We start from the raw sequence: 23,966 nt of genomic DNA, 5'->3' as shown, positions 1-23,966 counted from the left end.
CTCTTCACGGGTGAGAGCAGGTTCACACTGAGCACGTGTGACAGAGTCTGGAGACGCTGTGGAGAACGTTCTGCTGCCTGCAATATCCTCCAGACCTCCATGGGATAATAATTACATTGACATTGATCATTTTTTTGTTATTGTGTTCTCAATGCATTTCACTATGTAATGAATAAAGATTTTCAACTGGAATATTTCATTCATTGAGATATAGGATGTGAGGGTGTGTTATTTTAGTGTTCCCTTTATTTATCTTGAGCAATACACACACACACACATATAAATATATATATATATATATACAGGGGTTGGACAATGAAGCAGAAACACCTGTCATTGTAGTGTGGGAGGTTTCAGGGCTAAACTGGAGCAGCCTGGTGGTCAATCTTCATTAACTACACATTGCACCAGTAAGACCATGTGCATCCAATGGTTCAAACACTGTGTCCTGAAGGCGGTGCCGTGTATCAGGACGACAATGCACCAATACACACAGCGAGACTGGTGAAAGATTGGTTTGATGAACATGAAAGTGAAGTTGAACATCTCCCATGGCCTGCACAGTCACCAGATCTAAATATTATTGAGCCACTTTGGGGTGTTGTGGAGGAGCGAGTCAGGAAACGTTTTCCTCCACCAGCATCACGTAGAGACCTGGCCACTATCCTGCAAGAAGAATGGCTTCAAATCCCTCTGACCACTGTGCAGGACTTGTATATGTCATTCCCAAGACTGGGAGGCCCTACACCGTACTAATAAATTATTGTGGTCTAAAACCAGGTGTTTCACTTTCATTGTCCAACCCCTGTAGATATAGATATATATTATGTTAATGTTTTTATGTTTATTTATAAGAGCTGAGGTAGTCAGTTTGTGTTACCAGTTTTCCATCGCTTATTTCATTCAATGTCATGGATATTATGTAGCATGGCAAAGTCAGAACTAGACAGATCACTGACATTATCTGTGTTATGTAGACATTAAGAGAACGGTCCATCAGCTAAAGAGTTACGTACCTGTCTGCCAGGTAAAACATGGATAGGAAGACTCCCAGCCATTGACACCCTCACCTAAGATGGACAAAATAATGGTTTTATCTCACCAGTGAAACATCACATTAAAACACCATGTCAGACATGCAGACGGAACTGGAGCATCTTGATCATCTGAACGTATGTTCAGTGTGTCGTATGTAACACAGGACAGGTGGAGAAAGCATTTGAACTGTTAAAAATGTTGGAACACACCCTTTAGAAATAAAAACATATTTTTTAAAATAAGCATTTCTCTGATCTCTATGTCCTCATGGAGCACACCGTCATACTTTAAATGTGGTCACACCTACACACGTTCACTAACTGCCATGTGACTACATCCAGGATGTTCTGCAAACGTCACTTAGTCACCATACGTCACCATGGGCTCTTAGGGGCTAAATCCATTTAAAAATCATACTTGTGCTTTTGGCAAACCCAGCCCTGAATGTTTAATGTAAGAGCACACTGATTTACCATCGAAAATATGTGAGGATTGGCTCTAACTGAGAAAAACACAGACAGCCATTAGATATAGGGTTCAAGTCGGTCTGGCCCCACTGTACATCAGTGACATGCCAAGTCCTTATAAGGCACAAAGGATACTTCGGTGACTGTTCTTTTTCTGTTGCTGCTCCCAGAATGTGGGATTCATTACCTCATGGAATTATATCCTAAACATCTATAAAGAAATTCAAAACCTGCACGAAGACCTACTCATTATGCGTGTTATCCTTATGATCCTGACAATGACCCATATTTTTGTTTCTTAATTGCATATTAATATTTCTTGGATCTAATTTTAATTCCTTTTATTGGTTATATTATTTACATATTTATTTCTTGATTTTCATTCATTGTCTGCACCCGCTTATCCAGTTCAGGGTTGTGGTGAGTCCAGAGTCTACCTGGAATCATTGGGCGCAAGGCGGGAATACAACCTGGAGGGGGTGCCAGTCCTTCACAGGGCAACACACACACACACACACTCACACATTCACTCACACTCTCAAACCTACGGACACTTCTGAGTCGCCAATCCACCTACTAATGTGTGCACCCGGAGGAAACCCACGCAGACACAGGGAGAACACACCAAACTCCTCACAGACAGTCACCCGGAGGAAACCCACGCAGACACAGGGAGAACACACCACACTCCTCACAGACAGTCACCCGGAGGAAACCCACGCAGACACAGAGAGAACACACCACACTCCTCACAGACAATCACCTGGAGGAAACCCACGCAGACACAGGGAGAACACACCACACTCCTCACAGACAGTCACCCGGAGGAAACCCACGCAGACACAGGGAGAACACACCACACTCCTCCAAGACAGTCACCCGGAGGAAAGCCACGCAGACACAGAGAGAACACACCACACTCCTCACAGACAGTCACCCGGAGGAAACCCACGCAGACACAGGGAGAACACACCACACTCCTCACAGACAGTCACCCGGAGGAAACCCACGCAGACACAGGGAGAACACACCACACTCCTCAAAGACAGTCACCCGGAGGAAACCCACGCAGACACAGGAAGAACACACCACACTCCTCAAAGACAGTCACCCGGAGGAAACCCACGCAGACACAGGGAGAACACACCACACTCCTCACAGACAGTCACCCGGAGGAAACCCACGCAGACACAGAGAGAACACACCACACTCCTCACAGACAGTCACCCGGAGAAAACCCATGCAAACACAGGGGGAACACACCACACTCCTCACAGACAGTCACCCGGAGGAAACCCACGCAGACACAGAGAGAACACACCACACTCCTCACAGACAGTCACCCGGAGGAAACCCACGCAGACACAGAGAGAAAACACCAAACTCTTCACAGACAGTCACCCGGAGGAAACCCACGCAGACACAGAGAGAACACACCACACTCCTCACAGACAGTCACATGGAGCGGGGCTACAGCCTCTAAAGTCCTTAACATAGGGATTTTAACATCAGCCATGACATTAAAGCCACATCCTTTTTCTACAACTCCACTGACTATACAGGTGCAGTCTGCAGTTACACAATTACAGACTGTCATCCATTAATTGCTCTGCTTAGTTTGTTTTACCGTTTCACCTTGTTCTACAATGGTCGGGACCCCCACGGAGCAGGTATGATTTGGTTGGTGGCTCTTTCTCAGCGCTGCAGTAACGATGATGGGATGGTGGTGTGTTAGTGTGGGGGAGCAGGTCTATGACCAGTGGAGCTGATAAGATGGAGAATGAGTTTTAGAAGCTTGACTACAATGTTAGGGCTCATCAGTGTATGCCTGAGTAAGGAAGTCATGCTTTATAAATCAGCCCCCCCCCTTCCCCCCCTCTCTTTGATCTTTACAGACATTCTTGTTATTTATTCTAATGGTGCATTTCAACTGCGTGGGATCTGCTCAACTCGACTCGGCCCTACCTTGTTTTTAGCTTGTCGCTTTTCCACAGTTTAGCACAGTTCTCACACGTGATGGAGCCGTGATTGACAGGTCTCTCTGGCCAATCAGAACTCTGCAGGTTATACACGTCACAATATAGTACCCACTCAACTCAGTTAGAACCGTAAGTGAGCGGGGACTAAAAGAGTACCTGGTTTCAGGGACCAGGTACCAGATTTGGCCAGTGGAAAAGCAAAAGAGCTGAGCCGAGTTGAGTCGAGTCGTGTAGGTTCCATGCAGTGGAAAAGTGCCATTCAAGTAACTAACTTGGTCAAGAATTGCACATACTCCAGTCGTCTGGACCCACCTTAGCCCCACAGTTGTACATGGTAATGCAAATTAAAAATGCGCATTGTGAGCAGCTCTGTTTGCATTCACCTGGTGGTTTGGGGTCAGTGTGTGTGGGGCCCTGATGCTGACGTTAGCTTTGTCCATTTGCAGGTCAGCAGCAGCAGGCAATGTGGTCAAAGCCACAGTCTGCAGAGGACGTGACATCACAGCAGGAGCTCCGCTAGGGGTGCAGTCAGAGTCCTAGAGAGAGAGAGAGAGAAAGAATATAGTGTAAGAAAGGGAACAAGGAAAGAATAAGGCTGAATCCCATTTCACCTCTTGGCCCTACCACTTAGCCCTACCCCCCTGGTTTTCCTAGGAGTAGGGGTGTCTCACTTCTTGTTTGCTAACATGGATAGGGCCAAGGGGGCTATATAAGACCTTACACTGAGATTTTTACAGGAGCACTTTGTAATTCTACAATTACAGACTGTAGACCATCTGTTTCTCTGATTACGTTCTAATTCCCATTTCACCCTGCTCTTCTACGGTCTGGACCCCTACAGGACCACCACAGAGCAGGTATGATTTGATCAGACACAGCAGTGCTGCTGGAGATTTAAAACACTGTGTCCACTCTGTGCAGGTGGACCAAAGAGGCAGGAGTGTCTAACAGTGTGTGGTGGTCATCCTCTAGTCCTTCAGTGGACACAGGATGCTGTCGGCTGGATATTTTTAGTTGGTGGATTACTCTCAGTGCAGCACTGCTGTGTCTGATCCACTCGTACAAGCACAAAACACACTAAACACACCACCACCACCACCACCACGTCAGTGTCACTCAACCACCCAAACAGGGTACAACAGGATGAAATGGGGGGTATGCAGAGCAACAGATGGACTACAGTCTGTAATTGTAGAACTACAAAGTGCACCTGTATGATAAGTGGTGCTGATAAAATGGACAACGAGTGTAGATACAAGGTAGGGGTTCCTAATACAGTGAAAAACGATGCTGTGTGAACTGTTGCTCAGTACAGAAAAGGGTGAAGGCTTACAATGTCACTGCCAGACAGTGAGGAGGCCGAGGAGTGCTGCAGGGGGCTGGACAGAGACATGGGTGAGTCTGCACTGTTTGGAGAGACAGAATCCCTCTGGGGGGCGTCTTCCACACCTGAGTGCATCCGATCTGTACTGTTCTTAAGAACCGGACCTTAACAAACACACAACAAAAACAAAAACACACACACACACAGTGCAAGGAGTTCAATATTATATTTAAAATCATTTTTGTTTATTATTTGATCATTTGTAGCTTAAATATCCCTGGTGTTTGATATTCAAGCTTCAACCGTATTTGGGATCTGTATCATTTAAGTTGAAATAAGTGAAGAAAGCCATTATAAACGCTATGGAAGTAGTTCGGATAGTCGTAAGAGTTCCTGTGGTCACAAAAGGTTTGTAACAAAATCTTACACACACCATTAATGACCAAATGCTGCAGACTAATAAAAGCCATCCATCATAGTAAAGCTCATTAACGTGAAGTAAAGGGAGAGGAGGTCGAATGGACTGCTGAGTGCGCGACAGACACGTCCACTTTCTCCATCACAGACCAGTGACATTCTGCAGTGCTCCAATTAGATTTGCCTGCCCTCATCAGCAGTTTAACCAACCGCTGGGACTCTACTGAATACACTCAGAGACTCAGTGTGGGGTGGGACCTGGAGGCAGGGGTTAAACTGGGTCAGAAAAACTTGGAAGAGCATTTCAACTTCATAACGTATAATGCAGATCATTAAAAAGAGGCAAAAATAAATTTAAAAAATCCTCCAAACCTGGTTAAAGGCTTCTTTCTTTTGAAATCATTTCACATGTGTACACTGAACATGAGTTAAATTGCTTTGGAGGCCCTGCATAAACCAGTCTACCAGTGTTTATACATCACAGAGTGGCTCCCCACATGAGGAAGCCATGTTGAAAAGAGAATGGAAGCTTTGATACATGCAGGCCACTAAGTTTCTGTATAAAGTATCTTTCAGAATGTATAAAAACAATGGAACATTTGATTGCCCCTTTGACTAAATCTTATCTGTCATTCGCAACAGTTCTTTATTTTTTTTAAAGGAACACTAGGTCAGATCTGGTGTTTTTGCCCCTGGGCTCCCCCTACAGCTCAATAGTAGAATTCCCTTTTACATCACCAAGGTGGAGGAGTGTGTGTGTGGTTTCCTACCATCCATCCATCCATTATCTGTAAGCGCTTTTCCAGTTCAGGGTCACGGTGAGTCCAGAGCCTACCTGGAATCATTGGGCGCAAGGCAGGAGCACACCCTGGAGGGGACGACAGTCCTTCACAGGGCAACACACACACACTCACATTCATTCACACACTCACAGACACTTTTTGAGTCGCCAATCCACCTACCAACGTGTGTTGGTATTCACTGCTGTGTGTTGGTATTCCTATTCACTGCTGTTGTGTCACAGAGAAAAATAATGACTATTTGCATCATGTAACAGCTTTGAAACAGGGCGTTACATAGTGTCTCAATTCACAAAAATATAAAAATCATTCATAAACTTAAGCTGATGGAAACTGCACTGATCAACTGTGAGTCAGTTCAACTAACGTTTACTGAAGTACGTAGTGGCCGTAAATGTTCCTTATGAAAATTCTGCATGGCAGTCGCCAGGCTACAATAGCTTAGTTCTAATATAAGAGCTGCACCACTTTCCAAACCCTATTTATCCCCAAAATTTCCTACGTGTTCAGCTTACCACCGTTCTTCTCCTGACGTGAAATCTGTTTGCTGCCCCACTTCTGAACGATCCACTCCCTGTAGTCGATCACCTCCTGGGTGACCTTGATGATGCGACCCAAAGTGCTGCAGTAACAGGGGAAACGGCAAAACAATTACAAAATACGAAAGCAACTGCTCCATTTCTCCCACAGCTCAGACACATTGGATATTCACCAGAGAAAAACAGGAAGTAAGGGCTTAGGTAGGCCTGTCTCACCTGTCACTGTCTTTGTTGGGGTAGGAGTTAGCGAGTGGAGACACTGCGTGGCTCAGGACAATGTAGGCGTAGTCAAAAACCTGCTTCACCTGCATAGCTCCATACGAACTCCTGCCTACGTCGTTTCCTGAAAAAACATTGGTGCAACAATTAAAAATGACTTAATTACATCTGTCCATGGAGCACAAGCACACTAGGTTACAGAATGCTTTCGATTGTGTGAATTAACACACTTTAGTAAGGACGTGCGGTAACATATTAGCCCCACCTTCAAGCAAGTTTAACCAACATGGTTCAAGAGTCACAGCTCTAAAACATCCATGTACTGTACATTAAATGTGGTATTTGTGTAGGACTACTGAAACGTCTAAGAACAAACAAGAAACAGAGTATCACCATCAAACCTAAACCTATTGTTTTGTTTTTTCAATATTAATATTTTTAAACTAATTTGTTTACTTTAAACTGAGTGCGCTGAACAGATGACAGTGCCCTATAATATGTTTTTTGTACCCATTTTCCACAAGTGAACACAGTTTTGATGCCCTGTACAGAACTGCCAGTTTCAGCTCCTGTTCCTTTAAATAAAAACGAGTCACTGCTCAGTTCAGTGCAAAAGCCCAAGAGCGAGGAGCTGAGGCTCTAGGTTTTAGCCGTTTTCACTCTGTTCTCTTTCGCTTCCATTCCTGATTTCTCCGTATTTAATCTGTGCACTTATTTATTCGCACTTATTGGGTTTTGATTCATTAAACCTTGCCTTTTCTCACTCAAACAAGGATGCGGAACAATTCTGAAATGTCTGCACTTGACATATATGCTGATAGATAAATGCACACCTGGAAACAGAGGGTCTTCTATACAGAGCATGGAGGGCCTGTATCCATTGCTCATGGCTTTCATGATGTCCTCTTTAGCCATGTACGCTCCTCCGTTCTTTATCCTAATGCCTGTTTTCAGGTAGTTGAAGTGTCTGCCGTACAGCTCAAAGAACTCGATGAGCAGAACGCCCAGGTTTGTGTTCGGAGTTCTGGCATCGAATCGTGGGTGGAGCTACAAGACAATATCCAGGAGGGGAGACAGGGGTCAGGAACCACTCACTCAAACACCGGGTGAAATACCAAAACCTATATTCATGAAAACATATTCCCCAAGACATGTTTAGTGTCTAAGTTTTGCTTGTTTACCTTTGTACTGGAGCTATAATGCTAATGTAGCTAACAAAGATAATCAAGTAGCATCATGATAACTGCACATCAAAATCATGACACTGTGTTAAACACTCTCAAACAGACCTGCATATGGTTTCAGACGTTGTAAAACACTGTCATTCATAAAAACACATTTTAAAGAGAACAGTGAGTAAAAAAAACACATTCAGAAATTTGAGCAAATAAATAAATAATAATAATAAAAAAGTACTGAAAGGTAAGACGTTATTTGGGGTGTTCCCTGACTGAAGGAAGACTATCCAATACATTTGGGATGAGTTGGAATGGTGTTTGTAATCCAGGACCAATTATCCAACATCAGTACCTGACCTCGCTAATGTTCTCGTGACTGAATGCAATCAAACACACAACAATGGTCAAAAATCTAGTGTCCTCTCAGAACGATAAGAGACTGTTATTGCAAAGAAAGTGGCAAAGTTTCTATCAATACTCTTACTTTCGGAAAAACGTTGGCCGTTGCGTGTACATTAGCCTTGTGCAAAATTAACTACAGCTTTAAGTGGAGTACCTGCAGGAAGCTGATGACCATCAGGATGAGGCTGTAGGAGCTGATGCCTCCAGTAAAGACTTCATTCAGGTCTCTCTGCAGGAGGAACTGCTTCAGAACGAAGATCAAGTAAGGCAGCACGGTGTACTTCTACAGGAAAAAGAGGAAAGAAGAATAAACAGGCTTTAGACATCCCTCTCCCGCAGCAGGAGGGACAGGTCAGCTGGAGGAGAAACAAAGACTTGGGACTGAGATATGAGAAGAAAGGTAAAGAAAGCCTCATTTCACAGGGGACGCCTCCATCTGTTCAGTCTCAGAGCAGCAGCCACAATCTGGCTCCGATTCCAGGACAAAACGCACTGAGCCAGCGCAAGAATAATGATTCTAAAACATAGGACAGGAACCTGTCGTGCGTTGTCCCGACTACGGATGGAAACTGAGACTATGTGGTAATCTCATAATGTTACATTTCATCACAACATACTACCTCAACCAGGGCTCAAAACAGTAGATTTAATAATTTATTAATAACCAGTCTGTAACTATCCCAGTTAATCAGCTGAGCCCTTCCCAAGACAAACCATATATCAGCCATTTCCCCTCTTTAGTAGCAGACACAGGGAGAACACACCACACTCCTCACAGACAGTCACCCTGAGGAAACCCACGCAGACACAGAGAGAACACACCACACTCCTCACAGACAGTCACCCAGAGGAACCCCACACAGACACAGAGAGAACACACCACACTCCTCACAGACAGTCACCCAGAGCGGGACTTGAACCCACAATCTCCAGGTCCCTGTAGTTGTGTGACCGCGCCTCTGTGACGCCCACATTTAAATTAGTGGTATAAAATCGTCTTAAAATTAAAACAATACTGACTATACATCTGCCTCAAAAGATGGCTACTGTGGTAGGCCTAGGTAAGCCATGAACTAACACAAATTCTCTCTCTTTTTCCCTGTCAACTCTTTTTGACCCTTTATACCCATCTTCACGCCGGTGCCAGACGTTTCTCGGTGAGCGCGTGCCTATGGGTACTCAGGGCTACTAATGCAACATCACTGGACAGCTCAGCAGACACTGAGGAGAAAACTAACTTTCAATTCTTTTACCTTACCATTGCTGCAGACATATCTAGATCCAATTCAGATAAATAACAATATATAAACAACTATGATAATTACAAGTACTTCACAATGACACTTGATATGCCATTTTCTGCCTGGTTAAAATGTTCTCTGTTGCACATCATTATTAGCTTGTATTCTTCACATTCACATTCCAGTCCACAGTCCATCTATCATCTCCCTAATCACTTCAGAAAGGACTTCACGAGCGGCGAACATGTCCTTATCTGTCTACACTTTTTCAGGAGCACACTAAGCTCAGTTGGGTTGATGGAATGTCAAAGAGGAGAGTGTGATGTTACAGCTGGTGTGTGAAGAAGAAACAAGTGTTAAAACATGATGAGTGCTATTCCCCTGCCATTCAAAATCAAGGCTACATTCCTCAGTGCTCAGTGAAACACATCAGGACACTACATGCCCAACAGCAGTTCATTAAACACCTGCAAAACTAGGTCACACGCTACTAACAGCGTGCAAGCTGTCGACGAGGCATATTTCTACTAAACGACACGAACCGGTTTACTGTTCACCTGTTTAAAGCCACTCACAAAATAGGCTATATCCCATTATAAAGCATTCATTGTGTCCTCTGATGTATTAAACAGTCAAAGTGTGAAACCTTTACCTTCACATAATCTTTAATGAAGTGGGCGGCTTTGACCCCAGTCTCCACGTTGAAACTGATATCTACTTTGACCTCTGTTTCTTGGTCAGTCAGTTTGATGATTGGTACCTGGAAAAGGATTAGCATAAACAAGATTAGCATAAACAAACAACATCTTTTTAAACACACAAAATGACTAGCAAAACAAGTACGGAATACCTTGCTCAAATTCTACTCTGAACGATTGTAGACACTGTTAATAATCTGTGAATGCAGCTACTTAAAGGTGCATCCACTATGAACACAGCTGTTCCAGTTATAAACACACTGCTTGTATAATCCCCATTAAACCTAACGGGATACTCTGGATCAGTTACGTGTGAAACTAAGATCAAGATGCTCTATGCCAAGCCTTGATTAGAGAGGTAGAAAGCATGGGGCTTGTTGGTGGAACTGTGTTCTTTGGTGTGATGGAGGTGTTTGTGATCAGTAACTGACCTCACTAATGTTCTTATGACTGAATGCAATCAAATACTCGCAGAAATGTTTCAACATCTCGTCTAAAGTTTTCCCAGAAAAGTATAAGCTGTATGCAGCACAGGGCCCAAAATGTTGGATAAGCAATTCATTGGCAATTCAGTTTAGTTTAGTCTAGTCTAGTTAGTCTAGTCTAGTTTAGGTTACTCTAGTCTAGTCAGTCTAGTCTAGTTTAGGTTAGTCTAGTTTAGTCTTTAGTCTAGTCTAGTCTTGTCTAGTTTAGTCTAGTTTAGGTTAGTCTAGTCTAGTCTAGTCTAGTTTAGGTTAGTCTAGTCTTTAGTCTAGTCTAGTTTAGTCTAGTCTAGTCTAGTTTAACTGGTGAACCGTTTCTGGCTCTGAAATCTCAAGCCACTTCACTCCCCCATGTTTAGTTGCCATCACATCCGCATGAGGAACTGGTGAACTGGTTCATGATGAAATGGTTCAGACTGATTAAAAAGATGTTGTTTATGGTCCTACGTAATACATATTTGAAAATGGTTGTGCATTGCACCAAAATGGATTCTTCTATTGTCATATCAATAGATTAACCCTTTTTGCAGACATACAGAACTATTTGGGTGGCACAGTGGAATGGTGTTTAGCATGTTCTCCTCCCAGCGCTGGGATCTTTGGCTCAAGTCCTGTCTGGATGGAGTTCCCATGTTCTCCACTCATCTGCATGGGTTTCCTCCTCCCACACATGGTACAAAAGACTTGTTCTGGTGTGAGTGAATGAGTGTGTATGTGAATGAATGTCTGCATGTGTGTCTGCCCAGATAAGGATGAGTGATCCCCTAGTTCCACGCAGTCGTCCAGGTGGATGGGTCGTTCCTGGTTGAGAGTACGCTATGAACATTTGGCTGCCACTTCTCGCAAGTCTGCGCATTGATTGAGTGTTGAATGGAGTGGTGTCCAGTGCAGTATTGATTATAAAGTGCCCTTGGGTGTCCAGGAAGGTGCTGTATTAGTGTAAACATAAATAAGAAGAACCTTTTCATCACGCAAAGAACCAGTTCACTATGCAGATTATTCTAAATTGAACTATTGCCTTTACTAAAGAAGCCTTGGTGGACCTTTTTTTTAATGAGTGTAGTGTACATTTTACTGAGCCACTCTAACAAGCCACATATCTATTACATTTTGTTTTCTAGTAGTTCAGTCTCTCACCGTAGCTTTGTCAAGAACTTTGATGGAGCACGGCTTTGCCACGTTGTTATTCCGGAGGGCCTGCTCCAGCTGCTGTAAGGGGGGTCTCTCCCATTTCCCAAACACCACCAAGTCGATGTCACTATAAGATACACAACAACAACTCCAAATCAGAACCCTTACACAAGTGTCCACAACCCACAATCGATTATAGTGATCCTTTTAACACTGTGAAACTGATGCTAAATATTTGCCATCAAACAGCATCCCTGAGTTTTGCCTATCCCCTAATTTCCCCTTTTAAATGCCTTTGATCTCCACGTCCTGCTTGACCCAGTGCGCTCTGAAAAGAGCTGAAAAGTTGAAGTCTGATTTTAGAAATGCTTCATCTCTCTGTGAAAACAGACCTTTACTGATGAGTGCCCACTGTTCGGTTTCACACACCGAGAGGAAATGACATGTATCGATTGTATCTCAGCCCCTTTCATAACCTGATAACTCCGCATGCGAGTCATGTACGATCTCGCAAAAACGATGGAACGGAAAATGCAGTCTCTGCATTCAGGAAATGTTTGAACCATATATATGTGCTGTATTTTCATAATGATATTCATTAAAACACTGATAAACATTGAATTTGCTGAAAAGGTGCCACAAGGGGGTAATTCACTGAAACGTTTCCTTGTGGTGCACTTTGTTAAAGGTGAGTGAATCAGTGAGTGAGTGAGTTACAAACCATTTCTATAAGGGACTTTGCATCTAATCGTTTGGAAACTGATTTCCTTACACCAGGGAACATGTGCAGACAGTGATACACACACTACATCATGACGGTCGCATTTCCTCTTTATGCATTTACAACACCAACTCACCTGGTTGGGAGGTAGAGTCCTGTGCTGAAGCTGCCGAATATTTGAACCTGAAGTGAAAATATGAGGGGGTGGGGAAAGAGGAAAATATGCAACATTTAGGAACAGAAATTTAGGATTAAGATGCTGTAGTCTGTGTCCAGCAGGTAACTACAGTATAATCACAGCTGCAGAAAACCTTGTATCTTTATCACTTTTTACTTAGTGGCATGCTTTAAAATGTCTAGATACCCTTTATTTTTTGATACAAATGAACCAACAAAAATGATGTACAGTTATTTGTTACTTTAACGTATCAGTTTTTTCCTTCTCCTATATTTTCCATATTTGAGATCAAACGTTTTGTTACATTATGCGTTGTAAACCCTCACTGGTCATTGTGGTTATTGTGTTATGGCAGTTTGCTTTATTACCTTTGAGAAAAACCATTTAAACTGCTGTTTACGTGTATTTAGAAACTGGAGTATGTGCAACTTTAACAAGCCTGCCCATCTGGCCCTAAATAACTCACACTGTGTAGTGTGTGTGTGTGTGTGTGTGTGTGTGCGCACTTGAATACAATAACGGTCCATTCACTTACATCAGCACTTGGCCACAGCTCCTTGATGACGGACTCTATTCGGTCAACCACCTCTTGTCTCATAGTGGCCTCCTCAGGACGAGGGGACATGAAGTTGTAGAAGTCTACAATCTCCTCATGTAGCCTTTGATAAGAGAGAGAGAGAGAAAATAGATTCATTAACATACTCAAATCATACATCTGAGAGGGTGCAGCTGTGGTTAAGGAGCTAGGAACACATTAGCTTTCATACATAGTTATACCTCTCTTGTGAACACTTGGCACTGAGCAGGATGACTTTTAGTTCATGTGTCCTGTTTAATATCATCATCTCTATGAAGGTTATATAAACAGGGCGTGTACAGTTTTTATAATGTATGTATCCACAGAAGTCAATAATTATAAATGATGCCATTAGGAAATGCAGTGTAGTAAAGTAATACGTTATGCGGCCATGTTTTACAGGCCATACTGATGGCTTATAAATAGAAAACCCTGGAGAATGCTGCCTATCTGATAAGACAGTGCTATCTGAGAATAAACTATAAACACAGAAAGAAAATGGAAGGCTTCTCTTTTGGAAAAAACAAACAAACAAAAAAAATGTAATTAAGTAAACTTTATGTAGGGCGGCATGGTGGTGCAGCAGGTAGTGTTGCAGTCACACAGTTCCAGGGGCCTGTCTGTGCTCCGGGTGACTGTCTGTGAGAAGTGTGGAGTGTTCTCCCTGTGTCCGCGTGGGTTTCCTCCGGGTGACTGTCTGTGAGGAGTGTGGTGTGTTCTCCCTGTGTCCGCGTGGGTTTCCTCCGGGTGACTGTCTGTGAGGAGTGTGGTGTGTTCTCCCTGTGTCCGCGTGGGTTTCCTCCGGGTGACTGTCTGTGAGGAGTGTGGTGTGTTCTCCCTGTGTCCGCGTGGGTTTCCTCCGGGTGACTGTCTGTGAGGAGTGTGGTGTGTTCTCCCTGTGTCCGCGTGGGTTTCCTCCGGGTGACTGTCTGTGAGGAGTGTGGTGTGTTCTCCCTGTGTCCGCGTGGGTTTCCTCCGGGTGACTGTCTGTGAGGAGTGTGGTGTGTTCTCCCTGTGTCTGCGTGGGTGCTCCGGTTTCCTCCCACAGTCCAAAAACACACGTTGGTTGGTGGATTGGTGACTCAAAAGTGTCCGTAGGTGTGAGTGTGTGAGTGAGTGTCTGTGTTGCCCTGTGAAGGACCGGTGCCCCCTCCAGGGTGTATTCCTGCCTTGCGCCCAATGATTCCAGGTAGTCTCTGGACCCACCGCGACCCTGAACTGGATAAGCGCTTACAGATAATGAATGAATGAATAAAGTTTATGCAGTAAGCATACTAGTTTCATACTAATAGCCTGGAACTAAACTGGCCAACTTTTTAGTTTACAAAAATCTACTATACGTATAGTATATACTTAAGCATTTAGTATATCGTCACTGTCCAATCAAATACATGTATTTCCCAAACTAGCAACTTTACAGGAGGAGGAAATTTTTTTTTTTTCAAATTTCAATGGAAGTCAATGTAAAAAGATTTGATTTCAAGTCTTTGGAGCCTTTCTATGGGTCCATTCATAATAAAATATTCACACAGTGTGAAGGACAGGTGCTGTATTTGAATGACTTAGTAAAATCAAAATTGACAAAAATGGAGATACTTGTTTTTGATTGGACAGGGACGACGTTACAGGTTTTATAATTCTATCCCACTTATAACTGAATTAAGCCTGTTAAAGTACTCTCAAACCCAACCTGGTATCATGGTGAAAACGCATATTTCACTAAAAGGCTGTTCAAATTCAAATTGTGTAGGAAGAGACGTAAATATCTGGCAACCTTGGTAAAAAAATCAGTCTTAAAATTTTCCTTAATTCTAACTGTACACCTAATCCTAAACCTAACTCTAAACCTCAACTGCAGATTTAACTGCACAGCCCAGAAAGGTAGAAAAGCAGTGGTTTATAATGTGTATCTATAACAGAAACCTCTGTAAGAGCACCGTCTTAGTGAACATACAATAACTACAGGTACAAATGTGTTAACGGGTACGGTCTATTAGTTGATTTAAGTTTTACTAGGAAATCATGTTGATGAAACCATGGAAATAATTGTCAATAAAATCATCCAAATGTTTATCAGTTTCTTTGTTGGTTGATGTAGGGTGACCAGATCTGAGATGGTGAAAAAGAGGACACGCCTCCGGGGGGAGCTCTCGCCCCTCGTTGCCGTTGTATGCTTATTTTAAGGTCCTTTACACCTTTATTTGCTACACAAAACATGGAAATTCTTTTTTAATTCATCCGAGAACTTACATTTACGTTTCGGCATAGCTGCTCGAGATGAGGGTAGGTACATGAGCTTTGCCTGACGTAAACAAGGACTACTGACGTGCAGACTGACCAATTAAATGTTTACAGAGAAGGTTATCGACCAATCACGGTAGCTCTACAGTCAGACCGTCCAATCAGAAGATTTTAGGCTACTTAACCACGCCCCCTTCTCACTCAAGCGAACTAATCGGAGTAGGGGAGGGCGGGACTAGTTTGTGAAGGAAACTTCTCGAAGTTCTATGTAAGCGCTAGAAAAACAAAATCCCGGACGTTTGCGAAATTCCGGCCGAGCATTTTTTTAAGTCTAAAAAAGAGGACATGTCCGGGTAAAAGGACGTCTGGTCACCCTAGTCTACTAACACTTCCACCCATTTACTATTTCCTCTCAACTATTCCACCCCAAACTACAAGCCGAATAAATGTAGACTCTACTTGTCATTAGCATACCATGATCAAAATATTAAGCACAGTTTTACTACAGATAGGTTTATCTTTATAGTTGTCAGTAGAAGCCTAGTATACTCCAGTGTAATATAATCACAGATAAGTACATAAACAGTAAACTGAAAGAATATTTACTTAGTTTTTAGTTTAAAAGAAGTAAACTAATAGCATACTTCAATAAATTTCTTTTTTTGTAAGCGACAGAAAAGGGTCCTGGAGCAAAAAACCTGGAGTGATTACCATTATATTACATTCTGAGCTTCCAGCCCCACAGAGGGCTTAATTAGAGCTTGAAAAAGTGCAAGTGCAAACAAGCCACACATCACTAGCGAGGCACAAGGACTCTGTTATTAATCCAGACTCTTAACTCCACGGCCCTAATCTACAGCTCCATCAGGCAATCTGTTCACCCGCAGAATCCAAAACGATAAAAGCCCAAAGAGAAGGAAGGTATAACACACAATCAGCAAACACTTTTCTACACGAGCCGTCCCTGGGCTCTGAAGGTTTGACAGAGCACATCTGCTGAAAAGGCCGCACAAGACAGATGGCTCTGATTGAAATGTTACGTAGAGTTAAGAGGAAATGACTGGACACAAAATGGGTGGCTTGGTCTGAAACCCTTTCTTGTCCATGAAAATAAACAAATAAATAAATAATAATGAATAGTATTCAGGTGTCAAAAGAAATACTGCATTGTTTTCTTTAAAAGTACGTGAAAAACTGATAGTCTTCTCCCTTCTTTTAACATTTCTTACTCGTGTAACACAACGGACGAAGGCCTAGCTTCTTATTTAATAAACGGACAGTACAGTCTCGACTACCCTGGGTTTAAAGCCTCCCTCACCCTTCCCAGAGTGCCCCTGGCATTGCAGACCCTAAAGGCTGAGCGTCATCCCTCTTCCCTCATTCCTGTGCCAAGGTCTTTAATCAGGATGAACATTCAAGGTCTCAATTATTTACATTTTCAGCTTTTAATATGATTTGTATTAAAAGTGGGCTCGTGATGTAATGAGAAGTGGTTCAGAACTCACACTCAGTTACAGTTCTGCTTCAGACAGCTCCTGGGCAAGTGAGACTCGGACTACAGGGCAGGATATTTTAATTTAAAGTCACACTACAGTAAAATGAATTCTACGCACATTTGGGAACTGTTCAGGGTTCTACAGAAACTCTGGGAGCTTTGAAGTTCAATCGGCGCAAAGGTTTGAAGTGCCTGGAAAGACTGGAAAACCAGTACAGGTCAAAACACAGGGAATACACGCCGAATGCTTCACTAACTTTGAGGCAACCAGGGTCTAAAAGTAAGGGAATCGAGTTTGGGAACCGTTTCATCACCGTGACTAGCAGGACCCCCAACTGCACCCTGGGTGTGGGGATGGTTGCCTGTTCTCACTGCGCCTATAGTGCAAGAGTGTGTGTGTCTGTGTATGTGTGTGTTCACTACCATAGATTCATTACTATGCAATGTCAGTAAAAGAATGTTTATATTAACCTTTTTTTCTTCTTGAAATGTAATAAAAAATAAATTAAAAAAATGAAATCTGCAATTATTTGTCATTGTACAACACACAGCATGGGGGAGAGAACACGGGGCAGTGAACACACACACACAGAACAGTGGGCAGCCGTCCCCAGAGCCTGGGAAGCAGTTTGGGGGTTAGATGCCTTGCAGTGAGGGAGGGAACTGAACCAGGAACCATCCAGTCGCAAGCCCAGCTCTCTATTAATTAGACCACGGCTGAAGGGTTTGTCTTTACATAGATGTAGGAGAATTACACCTACCATTAACATACCTAATGATGTGTATTGATCACTGAGTGTAGCAACAAGGTGGTTTCTATCTATCCTTCAATCTCAGTCCTACGGTCAGCTGGGAAACATCTTCCCCCAGTTTAGCATTTCTTCTGAAGACTGCTGCAACTAAACTGTTGCAGGCGTTCCATCCGTAACATACAATGAATTTACTGCTGACAAAAGACGTGTTTAAACGTGCCTAATGAACTCCAGTCGTCCATATTCAACAACAAACCTTCATACAAAATATTATTTATTAGGAGGACATCTTAAAGGCAGTCCCACAGTCTGGACTGAATTAAGACAGCCAGCTGCTCTTCACCGAAAATCCTTTTGAGTCTAAGGCTAGGCTTAATCTGCTTCTGGGAAAGGGGTCTTTGAGTCCATCTGTGGGAGAGAACCGGACAGATCATCAGCACCACTTTCATCTCCTCCTATCTTCACTGCGAGACAGCCCGCTGTCCTGCTCGGGGAGGAATGTGATGTGTAGCAAAAACAGCCCCGTTAAAGCTACCGGGCTTGGATCTGGATGAGCGAGCAGCCTTCACAGACAAATGAAAAAGCGATCTTGACATATGTTCTAGAAAAAAGAAACCCCCCCCCTACGTTCTAACTGCCGGCCGTCTAGCAGAGCTCGACTGTAAAATGACTCCTGGAGGGATGTGATGAATTACAGCTGGCCCCAGAGAGCCCCCTACTTTTCACATTTCTCTTCACTGCAATAACAAAACCCAGCTGGGAGATCGAGCTGCCTGTAAGATCTCGCTAAACAAACAGGTTTCACGGAATGGAGAGGTGACTGACTAAGGTTTAACCCTTTCAACAAAGCGTAGGTAAATCTGAGATACAAATGCATTTAAAATCGGAACAAGCAAAAACAGCCTCTCGGTGCTGAGCACATATCAGCAAAAACATAATAAAAACCTGGATCAGATACTGGAGCAGAAAAGTGAACTTTTATAGTGTTTTTTTACAAGTAAAATAATATATCAGTATCAGGAGATAAGCTTACAGGGGAAAGCAGATGCGATGTTGCCTCATCTTGATTGGAAACGTGATCACTGTGGTCTAAAGCTTAGAGAAGTGGACCTGGAATTTTTCGATCCCCTCGCCGGGCAAGACAACAGTGCTGTCTCCTCCCTCAGCATTCACAGCTGAGGTGCCCTTGAGCAAGCAACTAACCCCCAACTGCTCCAGGTGCCATGGGATGGCGGCCTGCTGCTTGATGTGTGTGTGTGTGTGTGTGTATGAGTGTGTTCAGTGTCACAGCTTTAATACAGAGTTACAGTTTTGTAATGACGATATAATCATGATTACACCAAAACTAGGGCTCTGGGTGCACCCTGGAGTATTGTGTAAGGCTTTAGAGGGGGATACGATATCAGAGCTAGTGTTTTTACCAACGTGCTGTTATTTATAGAGATGTAGGATCATACTGGCATCGACAGAAAATCGCTTTAGAGTAAAAACGTCAGCGTCAATAGCATTTCAGCAGTGGGCTCTCAGCCCTGCATCCTCCCACTAACACATGGGCATTTTCAAGACTCCGGGTTAACCTCTGCCTGTTGTCATCTGGTAATATTCAGCAAGAGGTGTCTCCACATTAGGAGCTGGTGGGGCCTGGCCCCACTAGATGTCGCTGTGGTGCAGTGTGTGACTTAATATGAGATATATCTTCCTGTACCTGTTGTGTAAAGCCCAGTACCTCTGGCAGTCTTCAGTGAGAGAGTGTGGGGCCGGACCCTCACAGTGCAGAGCAGCTGACAACACTGTGCACATGACTAATGCGCTTTCAGTAAAGAGAAGACGGGCACGATCACACTGGGCCCATGACGAGGGCAGCCCAGGAGCTGTCTGAGGCCCTCATCCAACATTATTAAACTAGGCAATGATTCTGTTTCTTTTATATTCTCTCTTTCAGTCCTCCTCACTCACACACACACACACACACACACACACACACACACGCACCATTAAAACAGTGACAGAAACTATGTTAACAATGTTAAGGCTTTGCAGTGTGTACTACATACACCAGCCTGTGCCCAGTTTACTGTGCTTTACCAGGCTTTTTATATGAGATGCCACTGTATTCAGCCTTTGGAGATAGAAAATTTTGGAAGGAGAAACTGGTGCCCAAAACAAATTACTTGCATTTGTATAGTGATAAGCTGGTACGATAAACAAAATGCAGATGATCCAAACAAGGAGGAAAGATGGATACTGTATAAAAGATAAATATGCCCCAAAGACCTGTAGATGCCACAGCGCACTAAACAGAGACTTCTAATAGACATTCATTGGAAGAGACATTTCTCACATCAGCAGACATAAACATTCATTGTCTGTAAGCGCTTATTCAGCTCAGGGTCACGGAGGGTCCAGAGCCTACCCGGAGTCACTGGGTACACTGGGTAACATGCCCTGGAGGGGGCGTCAGTCCTTCACTGGGCTTCACACACTCAGACCTATGGACAATTTTGAGTCACTGATTCAGCTACCAATTTGTGTTTTTGGACCGTAGGAGGAAACCAGATCACACAGAGGAAACCCACGCAGACACAGGGAGAACACACCACACTCCTCACAGACCGTCACCCGGAGGAAACCCACATAGACACAGGGAGAACACACCACACTCCTCACAGACAGTCACCCGGAGGAAACCCACATAGACACAGGGAGAACACACCACACTCCTCACAGACAGTCACCCGGAGGAAACCCACGCAGACACAGGGAGAACACACCACACTCCTCACAGACCGTCACCCGGAGGAAACCCACGCAGACACAGGGAGAACACACCACACTCCTCACAGACCGTCACCCGGAGGAAACCCACGCAGACACAGGGAGAACACACCACAAACCTCACAGACCGTCACCCGGAGGAAACCCACACAGACACAGGGAGAACACACCACACTCCTAACAGACCGTCACCCGGAGGAAACCCACGCAGACACAGGGAGAACACACCAAACTCCTCACAGACAGTCATCCGGAGGAGACCCACGCAGACACAGGGAGAACACACCACACTCCTCACAGACAGTCACCCGGAGGAAACCCACGCAGACACAGGGAGAACACACCACACTCCTCACAGACAGTCACCCGGAGCGGGTCTCGAAGCCACAAACTCCAGGTCCCTGGAGCTGTGAGACTGCGACACTACCTGCTGCGCCTACACATAAACAATCATTCAATTAATCATATTCTGTAACTGCTACGTCTGGTTCAGGGTTGCGTAGTGTCCAGAGCCTATACAGTATCACTGGGAGAAAGGCAGGAGCACACCCTGGACGGGGCACCATTCCTTCACAGGGCATCACACACACAGTCACTAACACTCACACCTGTAGACAGGTTCACACTGTGTGTTTTTGGACTGCGTGAAGAAACCGGAGCTCCCAGAGGAAACCCATGCAGAAACAGAGAAAACACTAACTCATCACACAGAACCAAGCAGATATTGAACCTAAAATCCCAGGACCCTGGAGCGGTGTGGCAGTGACACACTACCTGTAGTGCCGCCGTGACGCCCCTTAAACATTCAAAACAACACAGTCACTGACTCAAGGATCCTCACTGGTAAAGTGTGGGGTTCCTGTCCAAGGGGAGTTTTACCCTTGTGTGCTATGGGAGGGGCTGTGGTTTTACCCACAATGCTATACCAGCCATGCAAGCCATCTTTGTGGATTTAGGCACCATCTACATGTATCTAGATATTTTTAAAAGTCTTAATTTCTTCATTTTGAAAACGACTTGCGTAGTGCACTACATAGGGAGTATGGAGTGATTTAGGATTTAACCACTGTTTCCCTCTCTCATGCTTCGTGGTGTTTTGATGTCTCTCTTTATGGCCCCCTACTGGACTTGCTTAATAATTGTATTTGTCTGGACAGGGATTTTATTAAAACAAAGAGAGGAAAAATCTAATTTTCAAAATAAGTGTGGACAGGGCCTTAGTCACCAGTAATATATCGTTACTGTCCAATGAAAAGCATGTATCTCCATTTTATGGATTTTTACTTTGCTACATCACTTCATGACAAATGGACCAATAGAAATGCTTAAAATCACTTGGAATTAAATCCTTTTTACACTGACTTCCACTGAAAATTAAGAAGGTTTTTGCCTTCTCCTGTAAAGGGACTAATTTGGAGATGTTTTTCATGTTTTTCTTTGGACAATAACAATATGGTTCTGGCATTTATGTTCACAGGAGATATCAGATACTGGCACCGGCCCATAATTCCTACATTGCTGCATCCTTTACGGCCATTTACCTCTACTTCTATTGGCCTGCTGAGTTAAACTATGGACTACAGGCCATTGTACGGACATACAAATGCCACAAATTCACAACACCCCACTATATAGCAATATAGTAAACATCTAGAGTTACCCCTCGACTCCTGGGCTGTATGTCCTGGTCTTCCAGGGTGTTCCGGAGTGGACATGGTTTCCGTAAGTCCAAGAGGAGAGCAGGTAGTTGAGGCCATAAGTGCTGGCCTTGTTGTCAGGTTTCCTTTTCCCAGGGTGATGATGGTGATGATGATGGTGGTGATGATGGTGAAGGCGGCTGCTGAAGCTCGTAGGGTGACCCTGACGACGTTTTCCACAGTCCTGCTGGATGCCAGAGAACTGTTGAGGGTTCTGAGGAGGAGGAGGAGGAGGGGGAAGAAGAGGAGGAGGAGGGTGGTGGTGGTAGTGATTAACGCTGACGTTTACGTTGACGTTGTTTAAGATGTTTTCGGCGAAGCTGAGCAAAAGCCTAGCGCCTCCGGAGTTCTGGTTCATGGCCATTTGGTTAGTCCTTGTTGTCTGTGAAACTGAGGGTCCGGAAGGAGCTGCGGAAATGTTGACGTTTAGGTCTCCATCAGCCTTACTCAACGGCTGGGTATCGAGGTTGAAATCGTGCGGTAATATCGCCGGCTCGGTAACCGCGGCGCTGTTGGCATTGCTCCGGTGCTGGTGCTGATGCTGAGGGTTAACGCCGGGGTCGACGGCGCTGACATCACGCGCCGCGGACGAGGCTACGTGCTTACCGCGGGTCTGATGCTGATGATGAAGGTGATGATGATAATGATGGTGATGATGGAGGCTTTCGGAGCTGATTCCCTGAGAGGTTTCCCACACATGCATCCACAGCGCGTTGGCAGGTCCCTTCTGCTCGGGCTGAATCCAGGAAACCCGCGGATCCATCCACACTTCACCACCACCGACACCAAGCCGCTGTAACAACACAACCCACCATTAACTAAGCATCTACTTACAGTTAAACAACCCCCGGGAACGAGACACTGAAGAGAGACCTTAAAACACCGCTGAAACCAGACGACCACCACTACTAAAGCCTGGGCTACGGAGACTCCAATATGGCGAACAGTGAGGGCCGAGCGCATGCGCAGGATTTGAAACACACAAACGCACACACACACACTCTCTCTCTCTCTCTCTCTCACACACACACACACAAGTGGTCTCTCTACACTTCTGAGGACTCCATACAGTTCTATAAACCTAGCCTTGCCCCGTCTGTACAAAATCAAATTCAGGTTTTTCTATACTTATGAGGACCTCCATATACTTTTACTGTAAATACCACACCTCCAACTAACCCTAACGCCAACCTCAGTCACAAAAGCAACATTTCAGCACATTGCCGTGTGGTTGAAAAACACGTGGTAACACAATAACACATTTACACGTTCGCACACCCGCATTTATGAAGCCCTCGCTAAACCCGCGCGCAGTGTTTGTGAAGAAAACCGAATGTTTTCAAGTGAGAGTCCACACTTTTACAAAACGTCATAACTTGAGGTCTCTACTCGAGTAATTAAGCACACACACACACACACACACACGTTAGCCTGTCACCGGTGACAGCAGTGTGAATTTAAGCGTGTCCTTTTTTCTTTTTTTTTTTTGTGGTTTGCACGTTTTTCTTTCTTTTGTCGACCCGGGCTTTTAAAGGGGAATTCCACACCGTTCTCAATATGTCTGTAGTTTTAATCCATTAAGATAGAAACAAAGTCTTGCAGCTAGGTTTGATGT

General features: G+C 44.2%; 1 protein-coding gene across 1 annotated transcript in view; it reads right to left on the bottom strand.

The window, feature by feature from the left end:
• Window positions 1–23,536, bottom strand: part of tent4a (terminal nucleotidyltransferase 4A) — a 28,020-nt gene extending 4,484 nt beyond the window's left edge. Inside the window, exons 1-13 of the mRNA XM_066674656.1 lie at window positions 23,225–23,536; window positions 22,315–23,144; window positions 13,350–13,473; window positions 12,773–12,819; window positions 11,922–12,042; window positions 10,257–10,364; window positions 8,518–8,646; window positions 7,617–7,830; window positions 6,781–6,907; window positions 6,541–6,647; window positions 4,818–4,972; window positions 3,868–4,020; window positions 1,017–1,070 (exon numbers count right to left, since the gene is read on the bottom strand). Of these exons, the coding sequence (XP_066530753.1) occupies window positions 1,017–1,070; window positions 3,868–4,020; window positions 4,818–4,972; window positions 6,541–6,647; window positions 6,781–6,907; window positions 7,617–7,830; window positions 8,518–8,646; window positions 10,257–10,364; window positions 11,922–12,042; window positions 12,773–12,819; window positions 13,350–13,473; window positions 22,315–23,144; window positions 23,225–23,314 (2,259 nt within the window). The 5' untranslated portion in view covers window positions 23,315–23,536. The remainder of the gene's footprint in view (window positions 1–1,016; window positions 1,071–3,867; window positions 4,021–4,817; window positions 4,973–6,540; window positions 6,648–6,780; window positions 6,908–7,616; window positions 7,831–8,517; window positions 8,647–10,256; window positions 10,365–11,921; window positions 12,043–12,772; window positions 12,820–13,349; window positions 13,474–22,314; window positions 23,145–23,224) is intronic.
• Window positions 23,537–23,966: the final 430 nt, after the last annotated feature.

Source organism: Hoplias malabaricus, chromosome 6, assembly GCF_029633855.1.
Source record: "Hoplias malabaricus isolate fHopMal1 chromosome 6, fHopMal1.hap1, whole genome shotgun sequence".
Classification (NCBI taxonomy): Eukaryota; Metazoa; Chordata; class Actinopteri; order Characiformes; family Erythrinidae; genus Hoplias; species Hoplias malabaricus.
The sequence above is the reverse complement of the archived record's forward strand: the minus strand, read 5'-3'. Positions and strand labels throughout refer to the sequence as shown.